The sequence below is a fragment of the Cynoglossus semilaevis genome, chromosome 1, assembly GCF_000523025.1.
Source record: "Cynoglossus semilaevis isolate Cse_v1.0 chromosome 1, Cse_v1.0, whole genome shotgun sequence".
Classification (NCBI taxonomy): Eukaryota; Metazoa; Chordata; class Actinopteri; order Pleuronectiformes; family Cynoglossidae; genus Cynoglossus; species Cynoglossus semilaevis.
In genome coordinates this window covers 2,720,539-2,733,640 of record NC_024307.1, presented here as the reverse complement: position 1 = coordinate 2,733,640, position 13,102 = coordinate 2,720,539, and the positions used below count along the sequence as shown (strand labels likewise).

General features: G+C 44.4%; 1 protein-coding gene across 3 annotated transcripts in view; it reads right to left on the bottom strand.

Moving 5' to 3' along the window:
• Positions 1-59: 59 nt before the first annotated feature.
• The window catches only part of col12a1a (collagen, type XII, alpha 1a), a 47,503-nt gene continuing 34,460 nt past the window's right edge, over positions 60-13,102 (bottom strand). For 2 of the 3 annotated variants that reach the window (XM_025057875.1, XM_025057873.1), the window contains 21 exons: positions 11,320-11,449; positions 11,072-11,214; positions 10,841-10,970; positions 10,126-10,245; positions 9,902-10,048; positions 9,479-9,595; positions 9,175-9,327; positions 8,999-9,073; positions 8,759-8,898; positions 8,545-8,668; positions 8,312-8,455; positions 7,956-8,120; positions 7,830-7,868; positions 7,566-7,704; positions 6,829-6,971; positions 6,392-6,501; positions 2,431-2,589; positions 2,118-2,195; positions 1,308-1,394; positions 818-871; positions 60-417 (listed from right to left, as the gene is read on the bottom strand). In XM_025057875.1, coding sequence (XP_024913643.1) covers positions 220-417; positions 818-871; positions 1,308-1,394; positions 2,118-2,195; positions 2,431-2,589; positions 6,392-6,501; positions 6,829-6,971; positions 7,566-7,704; positions 7,830-7,868; positions 7,956-8,120; positions 8,312-8,455; positions 8,545-8,668; positions 8,759-8,898; positions 8,999-9,073; positions 9,175-9,327; positions 9,479-9,595; positions 9,902-10,048; positions 10,126-10,245; positions 10,841-10,970; positions 11,072-11,214; positions 11,320-11,449 — 2,595 coding nt within the window. In that variant the 3' untranslated portion in view covers positions 60-219. The remainder of the gene's footprint in view (positions 418-817; positions 872-1,307; positions 1,395-2,117; positions 2,196-2,430; positions 2,590-6,391; positions 6,502-6,828; positions 6,972-7,565; positions 7,705-7,829; positions 7,869-7,955; positions 8,121-8,311; positions 8,456-8,544; positions 8,669-8,758; positions 8,899-8,998; positions 9,074-9,174; positions 9,328-9,478; positions 9,596-9,901; positions 10,049-10,125; positions 10,246-10,840; positions 10,971-11,071; positions 11,215-11,319; positions 11,450-13,102) is intronic. The other variant, XM_025057877.1, reaches the window with a different exon arrangement.

Here is a 13,102-nt window from a genome sequence, read left to right as displayed (position 1 = left end):
GGGGGGGTACAGGGGGGGAGGTTGTGATTGATGTCGTGTTCTGAGAAAAACATCTGCAGGTAAGAAAACAGAGGAGCGGCCTCGCTGCCTATAGCTGGGAGTGTGATGTGTTTTAACTGTAGCTGTAAATCTTCCACAGATCTGCTCCTCAGCTGCTCCACCACTCTCACTCCCAACTTTTATACCCACACGTACAGAACACTCGTGAAGGAAAGTGCATTAACTCCACCTCATACTCCTGTGTGATGTTTTAATTGGCCACGCTTCATATATATATGTACATATAAATATATATGGTGTGTAGAGTCTGGGTACACTTACAGGCTCTCCAGGTAGAGATAGTCCGTTAGGACCTTGAGGGCCAGGTGGTCCCATTGAGCCTGGGGGTCCTGACTCACCACGTGGACCCACTGGACCCTAAAATATATCACACAGATTAGACCTACACATTTTACTGTACGTGTAGAGACAGAAGAAAAAATGTAGAGAAAGGCCCTCTAAGGGTCTGAAATGAAATGACATCTCCAGCCGTGCTTGATAACTGACTTCAGATGTGAATCATTTCCACGCGGTGTAAAAATAGCTTCTTAAATTCCATGGCAATAAGACGTTTACATTTTTACTTCCACGCGGTGTAAAAATAGCTTCTTAGATTCCATGGCAATAAGACGTTTAGATTTTTACATTAAGCGGTGGCATCGGCTGTGGACATCTTCAGATCACGTGTCAAACAATCAACATAAAAAAGTGAAATTAAAGAGAATAATAATTTTAAAAAAAACCTGCTGGTGATTGAAATATTTAAAGGTGAACTCACAGGTTTGCCAGATTCTCCTCGGTCTCCTCGTGGTCCCTTAGAACCTGGGCCGCCCTGCAGGGACAAAGAGCCAGAAACTCTTGAGCAAAAAAAGTAACAAGGGGAGTGAATTCCAAAAGCCCTAAAACCCTGAGCCCTATGAAATCCTCACTGGGGCTTAGTGAGGATACCAAGCTCACAGATCCCAGACTTCTGCCTGAGACGTTTTTACAGTTGTTTTTCCAACAGGCGTTTATCCTTTGACACTTCTCCCTGGGCCCATATTTCTGAGCGTGCCACTGGTCTCATCCACCTCTGCTCTTTCCATGGGAAAAAATAGGAAATTACCTTTCCTGATTCAGTGGACAGTGAGTCCAGTGAATGTCTTTTTTTTGTATGACAGTATCACGTCAAAGTGAAGAAAGAGTTTATCATCAGATACAAATGTGTAATAGAAACAACACACAGAGAGAAATGCGTTAATGTGAGGCGGCCGGACGGGTGTCTTTACCGAAGGTCCAGGTGGCCCCTGAGGGCCGATGCTGTCCTGTGTGCACGTGCATGAGTGAGGTAGGGCTGGACATTTGGCTTCATCTCTCTGTGAAGAAAGACAAAGACGGAAATTTAGAAAAGACACACAGAGGTCTTTGGGGTTAACGACTAAGACCAGGGGGGTAAAAACTGAGGCTCTGACGGACAGTTTATTAGACTAGAGGTGAAAATGTTTTTGATGACAAGGCTTTATGCAAATCCAGTTTAACTTATTCGTCTGGAAACTACTATTTATTGACTGGGTTTTCTTTGTTTTTGTTTGTCTTTCTTCAATTCCTGTGAGTATATTAGTGTTAAGTTCAACTAAACAGGCTCGGAAATTTGAATACGATTATATTTTTATTACCTTTGTGCCATTTTTGCTTTGTGGTGCACAAAAAAGTCGGGAAACTGTAATTGTTGATGTAAATGTATTAGTAACATATTTAATTGCAGTCCAATTGTCTATAATTCAATGGCTGTTCTAGCGTCTTACAGCGTTTTAATCGTGTACTCAGATTGATACTATACTATACTACGCTGGTTGTTGTGTGATCTGAAGGAGGAACTTGTTTTTGAGCATTTTTCGAAGCTTGTTTGCGACAGCAGAAATGACTGCAGCTACACTGAGGCCCTTTGTTCACAAACAGCTTTCTACTCATCAGCCTTGAAGTTTCAGATTTATGGTCCTGTTTCACCAAGAACAGACAAATGGCTCTAAAACTGCACCACTTCATGGCGCTGGTTATCTCATGCGTTTCGATGATCCTACGGTGACACTTGTTCTTACCGTGGCGGGCAGTTCGCAGCACTTGTCCCGGTTCATCCAGCTCAAACTGCAGATAATGTCAAACATCTGGAGCTGGAACTACACAACAGAAGGGAGAAGGAAAACAGTCAGGGTTTTTACAAGTGAATGTCATTCACAATAAAAATGGACATTCCTAAAGTAGACAAAAAGGAGGCAGCGAGAAGAGAACAATAAAGGAGGTCTTCGTCCAATCAGCGGCGACTGTGATCAGTTAAAAACCAATTGTGCATCGACAGTACGTACCGACTGTTTTGGATGCCCGTCCTCTGCAAAAGAGTCTTTTTTCACTTACTGTTGCAGATTGCTTTCTTCCGCCTCCAGACTTCACCATCTTGCCAAGCACTTCAGTCCCTTCAAGTGTGATATTGTTGGCCTCTTTGATCGGCTTTTCCGCAACCTCTTGGCAGTCCAGGTTGAGTTTGACTTTTTCTGGAGAAACGCTGATGTGCAGCTGCAGGACAAAGAAAATGAATGGAGATCAGCGTTAACAAATCTATCTCGTCTCTTCGGACTTTGCAGGTTTTTTTTTTTTTTTTGAAGTGAACTAATGAGGCACATAGTTCTGAGGGCATAGGAGAATCTGAGAAGCTAGATTTGGCACACATTTTTATTTGGGATATTAAGATGCAATGCAAGTATGGAAACATCCAGTCTAAACCTTTTAAACCATGTGAGTCATCTGAAATTCATAAAGCCGCTGATAATGGGCTCTTCGTAATTGCGAGACTCTTGGGAATTGTTTAGTCTTTCCAGACCTATGTTAATTATAGATTCTGATATTACTCCGCAGCGGTTACCCGTTTGGCTCAAGACAGTCGTTTGATGGCTGTGCAGATAAATGTACCATGAAAAACGGAAACACAACAGTTTCTGTCCACAGCCTCCAACATTAAAGCTGCAGTCAGCGATTGTATAACATTGTGGAATGACAAAGTGCCAAATCTGGAAGTTTCCTGTCCGTAGAACCCGGCTCCACATCTTGAAACGATATCATTTGCGGCGTGCCATCGACGGTTCTACACTTTCCATACTTTCCCTGCACAGTTGCAAATTTTCCCCTGCTCATCAGTCAGACAGGCTTTCTTTATGTCAGGAAAAGCAAGCTACCATTCCTCTTGACAAAGCCATACCAACCGCAGACTAGGCTCTAGTTCTTGGCAACCAATCACAAAATTACATTTGACTTCCTTGGCAAGGGAAGAAACTGGATGGTGGACCGCAAAGAGACAGGGGTGTCGTTTATCCCGTGGTCCTGGCATGGTTAGACTACACCATGATGCTCTTGAGGGATTGTGTAATACAGTGGGAGGGCAAATAATGAGCATGTATGACCTCACTGACCAATAAATAAACATAACAAAAAAAAAAACCCACTCCAGTCAATGGAAAGTCAGAGCACAGCAGATCCATCCCTCCAGTGTCCACTGCTCCCACAGATAGACCCACTTACTCTGAAGTGATCTGGAGCTTCTGCAGCCTAAGTGCTGACAGATGAACAATTTCCATTCGTTCTCAGAGTTAACACTGAGGGTTTTACAGGGCTTCACTGTGTCAACACTACATTAGAGTACATAGGGGTTTCCGACGGTGAGATTTCAGGCACCGTGTCTGCTCCCCCCAATGTCTATCATTCTGTTATAATGTTGGTTTTGGATCTATCTTGGATTCTCCATTTTCACATTTCCCAACCTTGATGACTTTACTCTTTTAATTTTCATGCATGTTTCACATTTCCCAACCTTGATGACTTTGCTCTTTTAATTTTCATGCATGTACTAACAAGTTACCATCTGTTTAACAAAGCATCTGACAAGTATACACTGCAGAGGGAGGTTAACGTGACGTTTACTGCATTTCTGATGGGATTTAATGGTTGCTCCCTCAACTTGTTCTCATCCTCTAAAAGGAAAGAAAAAAGAGCACAAAGAGTGCAGTCACAGGACAATTTGGCAAACAAGCACGGTCACCTCCCCACACTGTCATACTTAGTCTGGCACAAACGCAGTCCCTAAAAGGAAAGATTGAAAGGCCGAGTCCAAGAATTCCCAAGGAACAACAGGGCCGTCCACTTTTCAGCATCAAACTGTAGGAATGTCTTCACTTTGGTCGACAGGAAGGTTCCAAAAAAGGACTCCCACCCTTGCAGTGTGGGATGGCATTCCCCAGTGGGGTACTGAGTGACTCGCCAGCATCTGCTATAGTCATCTCTGAGAGCTTTCCCACATGTTCATCCACCTTTGGAGCCTGAGTTACTCTTCAGTAAGCAGCCTTCCTCTAACCTAGAGGTGTCGATTCAGGAACTTTTTTTTTTTTTTAAATTAAAATTGTAGGCAATTAGTCCAAATGGGACAGAGAAAGTAAAAGGCATTTTTCCAGCTGCTGTGATGCCAACCTTTGTCTGTATTTTTTATTTTTTTGAATTTGCAAATTATTTGGGAATTTCTGGTGGAAAAGTTTCCTAGAGGAAGATAGAATCTAAAGATGGCAGCGGTGCATTTGGGAGAAAACTACCAATTGTTAGTAAATCAATTTTGTGTAGATTTACTAAAGTACCTAAAGTGCCTTCAGGTGTCGAGCAAACAGTCGAGTCAATGGCTTTTTCTTTTGTTCTCCTTGACAAATGGAGACTTTGAGGCCCAACTGCCATTTGTTCCAAGTCACTCTCCCTTACACACACACACACACACACACACTCTCTCAGAGACATAGAGCACACTCTGTAACAGCCATAGACAAAGTGTGTTGGGAAACCTCTGACAGTGTGTAAACACAGCACCACCACAGCAGTTGGCAGTGGCACTCACTCAGCAGACCAGCAAATGAGCAGCTAGGTAAACCGCTGCAGACTCACCAGCTCACCAAACATCAACTTCTTCACCACAAAAGCTAGCCACCCAGTTTACATGTCGACAGGGAGAACAAGATCGCACACAGATCGCACGGCTGCCCAATGAGACCAGCGCTGATGTCATTCTACGTCCTGTCCTGAGCCGACATTTTCCAAGGTCTCTTTCATTCATGAAGTTACCGCACCAATTATTTGTGTGGGTGCAAAAATGTCGAAACTAAAAATCCATGTACAGTACCCTCTGATCTGAGAGCCAATCAAAATTGCACTCATCTTTTCCTCGGTTCAAAAAACCTTTAAGTCCAGGAAGTGGGAGGCGGGTGGTTTGCGGGGACGGGGGGGCGCGGGGGGGTTCTGCTGTTAGATAAGTCCTTGCTTTGTTGAAAATGGGTCATGCATTTTGTTTCGTTGTCGAATTGAGGGAGAACATAATCGGTGCTGTAAATAAGGAGTGCGGTGTCGAGGGCTGCACTATAAACAAGTCAGTCTTGCTCCGGCGTTCCAAGTCAGTATGAAAATATACTGTCCCTCATTTTTTGTTTTTACACTTGACACCCAATTGTGGTCGAACGTTACAGAGGAAGTTTTGTCTTCACTCCTGCCTTCAGCTGGATGTGTCGTTCACTACCTCGTGCTGTGGGCCCAGGAGAGTCCATATTACACAAATGCTGTTTATTACAGCTGTAAGCCTGGCATATGGGCCTAATGTGGTGGTTACACCGCTGAGTAGAAGCAGAGAGGTTGCAACACAATAACACCATTGTTGGTGGGACCTCTAAATTAGTTGAAAGGTTTTGACAGATTGTTAGAAAAGTGCTCGAGTGAATCTGTCGACATGCCGCCCCACCAAGAGACTTCGCTCCTAAGGAAGGAATTACTTACTTAATTCTTTCCATGCAGTGTACAAGTACCATGGAGTTGCATTAAAATTGGATCATTTCACAGTCTGTTCTTGAAAATGCTTTCCTCCATTTGGGTGTGGACTGGTTTGGGATTTATGACCCGGCAGCTAAAAGATAGTGTCTGGTTTTAATGTGGGCGGACATCAGTGGGTTTTTTTTTTTTCTTCAGTAATGTTTCTCTGGATGAATGAGGTCTTCACTCCTAATAGGTATCGAATGCCTCGATAAACCAACAATTTATCAAATTAACAACCCAGTGTCCAGAAAACAGAGGTTTATACTAAATCACAGAAAGTGTTTCAACATCAGAAAAAAAAAAAAAAAGTGATCCGACCAAACTAAATCAATCATTAAAATCACTCAAAGACACATGAAGAGAGTTAAAACCAATATGTCAGTGATAATCCGATTTGTCAGCCCGTTCTACTGTGGCCAAGCTTTAATAATATCACTATGTGCAGCACACAGCAGCCCATTCTGTAGGACTTTACTGTTGTGTTTACCTTGTGGAAGCTCCCATGGAAAACCCGCTTCACTTGCTCCTCATTAAACGTGGCTTTCTGGATCTCTCCTCGGGTGTCCTTATTGTAGAATGTGATTGTTTTACTGGAAGCTGAAAAGAGCAGAGGCCTTGATGAATCCCTGACAGTGTGTTATGATGCAGTGGCACGCAAAGCACGGACCGAGAACACATGCTAGTAAGGCAAAGGGAGGGATGGAGAGTAAGCCTGAAGGGATTAGGTTCGCGACCCCTAATTATTTGCATGCATTAACCACATCTGAAAAAGTGGCTAAAAAAAATCTAAAAATCAATGTTTGCTATTGTAGGAATTCGTCCTGCCTCATCTGAATATGATCAGCGCTAGAGTCAACAGCACCTTCACTTGTTAAATAAACAGCAGCTCAGAAGGAGCGAGCCAAGACGTAATGAGAGTCTTACGATTGACAGTCAGTCCGACTTCAGGGTTGTTGTTTTTGTCCGAAATCTGCCAGATATCGAAAGGCTCGTTGGGTGTGTCGGGCAGCAGGCGGAGGAGCAGGACAATGGTGTAAGATGGTGGAAGACCCTCGGGGTGGACCTCCCTGTTGATGTGAAAAACACACAGCGAGAGTTCAGCGAGTCACAATCGCGTCCTTGTTACAGTCAGAGCTGAAGTCTCACCTGTGAGAACATAAAACCCGGGGTATTAAATCCCACTGCTGTGTCCCAGTCTGTGACTACACAATGTGCACTTGATTGCCAGCTTTCCTTTTGGCCTTATGGGACTTGACCACATATTGAAAGTATTTTCTGTCCCTGCTCCTTTTCTCTTGGCCGCGGTTTCGAGTGTTTCCATTTGTGCACATTTAGTGAAAGGCTGTGCCCACGCACACAAATACACTTCATTATAAACATATTAACCAAAGTATGCTGCAGAAGTCGGGGTCCTTCAGCGCCACTTAAGTGGTGGAAACAGGGATGAAACCTGTTTCCTGTATGACAGTGGTGGGAGGAGGTTCTGATCTGAGGGGTTTTTAACTTCGAACCCTCATAATCCACATGATGTACCAAGAAATGGCTGTGGGCTTAGTGCCAAAGGCAGAAGGGAAGCCCTGCTGTCTATAAAAGCTGGTGACAATGATTGCAAATAATGACTGCGGGCTGAGGATGATTATCATATCGGAATCAGCTCTTACTTGGTGGGCTGCTTCAAGAAGGCGTCCTTGTGCAGCCTGTAGGCGATGAAGCTGTTGAAGGAGCCTGGTTCCATGGACACACCGTTCATCCCTGCAAAGTTTTTGTCTGTGATGTTGAAGGCCTCCAGCATCCTAAAACCTGGAGAGGAAAATAATATTAGTCATGTTGAGAGCATGGAAAAGTACTGGAACCCAGCAAAGCATAGGAGCAATTTTGTAATTTCAGCAAGCTGTTAATGTTTGCTAAAAAATGTTTATTCCTACCAGGTGTCGTGAATCCATTGATGTAAATCAGGGGGCAGGCTGAAACGGGACAAAAATCACATCAGGAGTCGTCTCATTGGCCACAGTGCTGAAAACAATGTGATGTGATGTGACAGTATTTCCTACTAGAGGTCGCCGTTTCACAGATAAAGGTGATCAGGTTGTCCTGGATCTTATCGAAGGCATCGTAGTCGTCGACCAAAAACACGTGTCTCTCGCTGGGCTTGCTGCCGATGAGTCTCAACTCTGCTACGTCAACATCAGCAACTCCAACCACAAACACACTGTAGCCTGTGGAGGAAAAGAAATCACACAGAAAAAAAAGACTATTGTTTAGCTTCCAGTAATAGCTGGCAGGTTCGCAGCTAACAGTTGATTGAGTTAGCCAAAAAAAAGAGGAAATGTGAATTATTGAGTTTTATATGTGGTGTACAAAGTCAAACAATAATACACATGACTATAATCATCAAGTCCACACTGACCGGCCTGCTGCAGCTTTTCTGCGTTCTTCTTGACGTCATCCTGGGAGCGTCCATCAGTGACCACCACCAGCACCTTGGGGACGTTCCTCCTCATCCCTGCATCCGAGGTGAACACTCTCTCGTAGACGTGCTTCAGAGCGATTCCTGTGCGAAGAGAATGGACCGGAGTGTTATCAATGGCTCTTTAAAGTTCTCTCGCTGTGCCACCAGAAGATCAGAAGATCTCACCCTACCTATCTTCGTGTTTCCTCCTCTGTAGCGAACCTTCTCCAGAGCTGACAACACCACGCCCTTGTCATGGTAGGTGTTCAGCTTGAACTCTGTCTTGGCATCATCACTGTACTGAACAAATCCAACCTGTTTAAAAAAAAAAAAAAGTCCGGATTAAAGAATGGGCAGCGAAATAAACAAGATCTTCAAAAAAGATAACGTGAGATGTTGCATGACCTGCATTCCCTTCGGGCTGATGACGTCAAAGGCTCCGGTCATGCTCTTAACAAACTGAATGACTTTGGCGAAGCTCTCATCTCCAATACTCCAGGAGCCGTCGATGAGGAAGACCAGGTCGGCCTTGGCACCTTTACACACTGTGGCACAAATACACAGGAAAAAAAAAGTTGTTGTTTTTTTTATTTAAAGCCAAAACTCATTATTGTTGGCAGACAGATTGTGACAAAGTCTACGCACCATCCAGAGCAGGGGGGGCAGTGGCTGGAGCAGGAGGAGTGGGGGGCTCAGTGGGCCTCTCTGTGGGCTTAACCACTGGGAGCCAAAAAGCAAACAAATGCAGTAAATGAAAAGTGACATACGATACACAGCTGTAACGCAGTTGTACACAGAGGTTTGTTTTTTTTTTTTCTTACGTGTCCTCTCCTTGACGCTCACTCCAGGTCCCTCCATGTTGGGGGTTTGAGTGAACACAGTGGCGTTGTAGAGTGAGTCTGGAGACAGACCATCGAAGCAGTAATTGCTCTCCGAGCCTCGTACGGTGACCTCCTGCGCCCCCCTCTTTGAGGCTAGAGAGGAAATAAGGACAAGAGAGGAGGAATTCTTTTTTTAATCCATCTTGTGCCGGTTTATATACTCGTTTTATCTTCGGATGAGGCGGCTCAGTAAAACCTCGTTTTATCTTCGGATGAGGCGGCTCGGTAAAAAAAAAACACTCACAGTCAAAAGGATTGACCTTCAGCCTGTAAGAGGTAGCCGCTCTGTGAGGAGCCCAACGGATGCAGAAGGAGTCGTAGCCAACGTCGTAGGTGTGAAGGTCCGTGACGTTCAGGTACACTGAAGGACACCAAGTGAGGCTGCTGTTAGTTTGGTCGGCATTTCAACCCCTCACCTTTGGAATTATTGGATTATTGGCTGTCTGTGTATATTCCTGCGAATCGTACCTGTCAATCCAAATTTACCATATCCTTCCCAAAACTCAATCAAAGTTATTTATCTAACCCCATTGTTGAGAATGAAACATAACAAATTCCAAAGTATCTGGTGGTCCTGTCATGACATCATGTGTTTCTCTAACTAAAAGATATAATCAATTGGTTCCTCGTAAAATCCGGTGAAGAAGTGATTTCTTCATCGTCTTACATGTGGTTCCTTGTCCGACCAAAGGCTCACTGAAGCCTGTGTTGTACTGCGCCAGCACCTTCACGTCATAGGTTGTTCCAGGTTTCAGGTTGTGCAGTTGGTGGGTGGTCACGTCTCCAACATACGCCTCCATGGACTCATCAGAGCCTGGAGACGGGAGGACAACGTTGTAGAAAGTACAAGAACACCTGAACGTGAGATCGTTAATGATGAGTCGTTCTCACCCTCGGGCTGATAGACGAGCTTGTAGCCATTGACCCTGGAGGGAGCAGCATCCCAGGACACCTTGAAGCGGGTGTACCACTCGTCTGACACACGGAGGTTCCTGGGGCCCAGCATGCCAACTGTGCGGGACAGAGACGATTAAGACATGGTTTCCCAAAGATCTGTGCGGGACAGAGACGATTAAGACATTGTTTCCCAAAGATTCAGTCGCAAGAGATTTTTTTTTTTTTTTGAGTCGTCTCGCATCATGTTTCTCAGGAGTTTACAAATAATGTCCATTGACTTGGGTCGCGAAGGTTTTTGGTGACTTTTAAAATATGGGTCCCCAGAAAAAAAGTTTGGGAAACGCTGGATTAGGACAAGGCTTCAGTTCAGAGTTTCACCAATTGCATAATATTTATATATTTTTTTTGTAACTGATTGGTTTGATAAATTGTGGTAATGGACAAACTGGCTGAGTCGTTTTTTACTGGAACAGAACAATGTCATCATTCTCATTGTTGTCGACAATCAAAGGATGCCAAGAGTATCACTTGATTGTAATTGGTGCATAAATCTGTTCAGGTTTTCTGAGTCAGTGTAAGGACTTAATAACGATCATCAATACTGACTTCCAGGTTCTTGAATGATTTCTTTCAGTTTGTTCAAAACTGGCACCGCGTCAAATTTTTTATTTTTTGTTTTATTTGGTTGTGAAGAGAGAAAGGTTCGTACGTGTGTGTCCGTCTCCTTCCAGTTCTCCTCCGGGTCCATCGGAATAGATTGCGGTGACTTTGATGTTATAAGGCGTGTCTGGATCCAGGTTTTGCAGGATGACATTGTTTTTGTTTCCTGGCACTGTTGTCTGGTGGAGAAAAGGTAAAGTTCAAACACATCAGGATTTAAAGAAAAATATCCAGAGAACCTTTTGGATTTTTTTTTAAGGTGTAACTTAAATATTCTTACATATTCATCAATGGGATCTCCTACAGTTGGAGCGTATGTGATGCGGTATTGCATGACGGGGCCGTCCGCATGTTCCCAGGTTACAGAGAGGGTGCTGGTGGTGGGGTCGTAAACGTTCATGTTTCTGGGACCACCTCTGGGCACTGACAGAGGAAACAAGGAGAAGAGTTTTTTGTTGATTTTTTTTCATCCTAAAGAGTTTAACGTTACTGTTCATCTAACGAGGTTAAATTAATCGTAGCTCTTACGTGTCTTTCCCTCTTCTGCAATGATGGGTCCTTCGCCGTCGCTGTACACGGCAACCACGCCCACATTGTACTCTGTGTCTGGGACCAGCTGCTGCAGCAGGGCTGTGGTTGTGGTCCCTGGTACCAAGGTCTGAACAAAGACATCAAAGACCTCAGGAACCAATCCTGCTGCACGTGTTCAATAAATAACTCACCAGTGAAACCGGACAAATGCAAACACAACACGACCAAACAGACAATGGCGACGTAAAGCCTCTCCTTTTTTTAGCTAATGTGTTGTAACAACTGTACACGGTCGAAGGACGGTCCAAATATTCCTTTGATGTTTAAGTTACAGTGGTTAAGGGGTGTATGGAATGACGTGGGAGTGTCAGACGGTCGCCACAGCTGTTTAATCTGGTCTGACCATGAGCACAACCAAACACAGAGGCTCCGCCCCCTCCTCACACACTGAGGGTCTCTGTGTGTCAGTTACTGTACTGGAGGAAACGGGGACGACACTGCGGGACAGATCTGGCCTGGTGCTGATCTCTGGGGGAGAGGAGGGAGGGAGGGAGGGGGGAACATTTGTGCTGGAAAGTTTGACAGGAAGGGAGAACCTGTGTGAGAGGAGGGTGTGTGTAAAAAGGGAAGGGGGCAGGGGGGGGTCACCATATGTGAGTGTGAGACCAGCAACTGTTGGACAAGTCATTGGACTTTGTTCTGATGTAACTATCATCATACATTTTGCTCAGAGCAGTGGTCTCAAACCCACCATTGTCATCATCACTGGAGCGGTACCGAAAAAAATACAGATTTCTTTTGTTTATTTTAAAAACTGAAATACTAATATAACTCTAAAAAATACATTTTAACAAACTACCAATTTGTCTAGGCTTGATCCGATGCTCGGCATTGATCTGATATTAGCTAAAGTTTCAGAATCAAACTTTGAAAACAACTATAGCCCGTTCAATCCGATACCAAATGCTAAACGATACCTAAGTCCAAATGTTTTGCGCGACATGCTCTAAACAGGGACATTATCGCCTCAGCAACGATACTCTGCGACATACTGTTGGAGAAAGGAAGGTATCGGATTGATATCGGTAACGGCAGATACTCCACGTCGCAGTATCTGTGTTGGACACGTGTATCCAGGTAATTTACCATGTATCAACTCAAACCTAGTGGTGACCAGATGTGGGAGGTTTGCGGCCCGGGTCGTAAGTTTGAGACTCCTGGTACAGAGGCCAATGACATATGACTTTTGTGCACAGTTGTTGCTTTGAGCTTGAAAATTCTTCCGTGATTCTACTAACAATCCACTCTTCAAGAGCTGATTCTTTAATCCCACAAATAAAACTGTGGCAGCGCTGGTACCACATACCACATATCGTGTAAGAGCGGATTTCTCCCTCAATGAAGGGTTTATTGCCTTGGTTAAACACAGTAGGCTGATGAAAAGTCTCAGCTGGCAGCCACTGCACACATGTACCATTTGGTGAACAGACCAATGATTTGCATTTAATAGTTCAGGAAGACGCTCTTTCATTCTTAATGACTCATGGTAATCACCAGCTGAACTTGGGATTGGTTTTGGCCTTCATGTGTTTCCCTCACACGGTGGTTGTAAATGCTGGTGGTGATCATCGGGAGGCGCGAAAGCTGGATTACTTTTGTATGAATACAGGTCAGTGGTTCCTAAACAGCGCCATCCCTTTGGTAGACAGGATTACTACATCAACTCCACTAGGAGCATGGTATGGTCATCGTGGCTGCACTCCCCACCCCCCCACCCCCC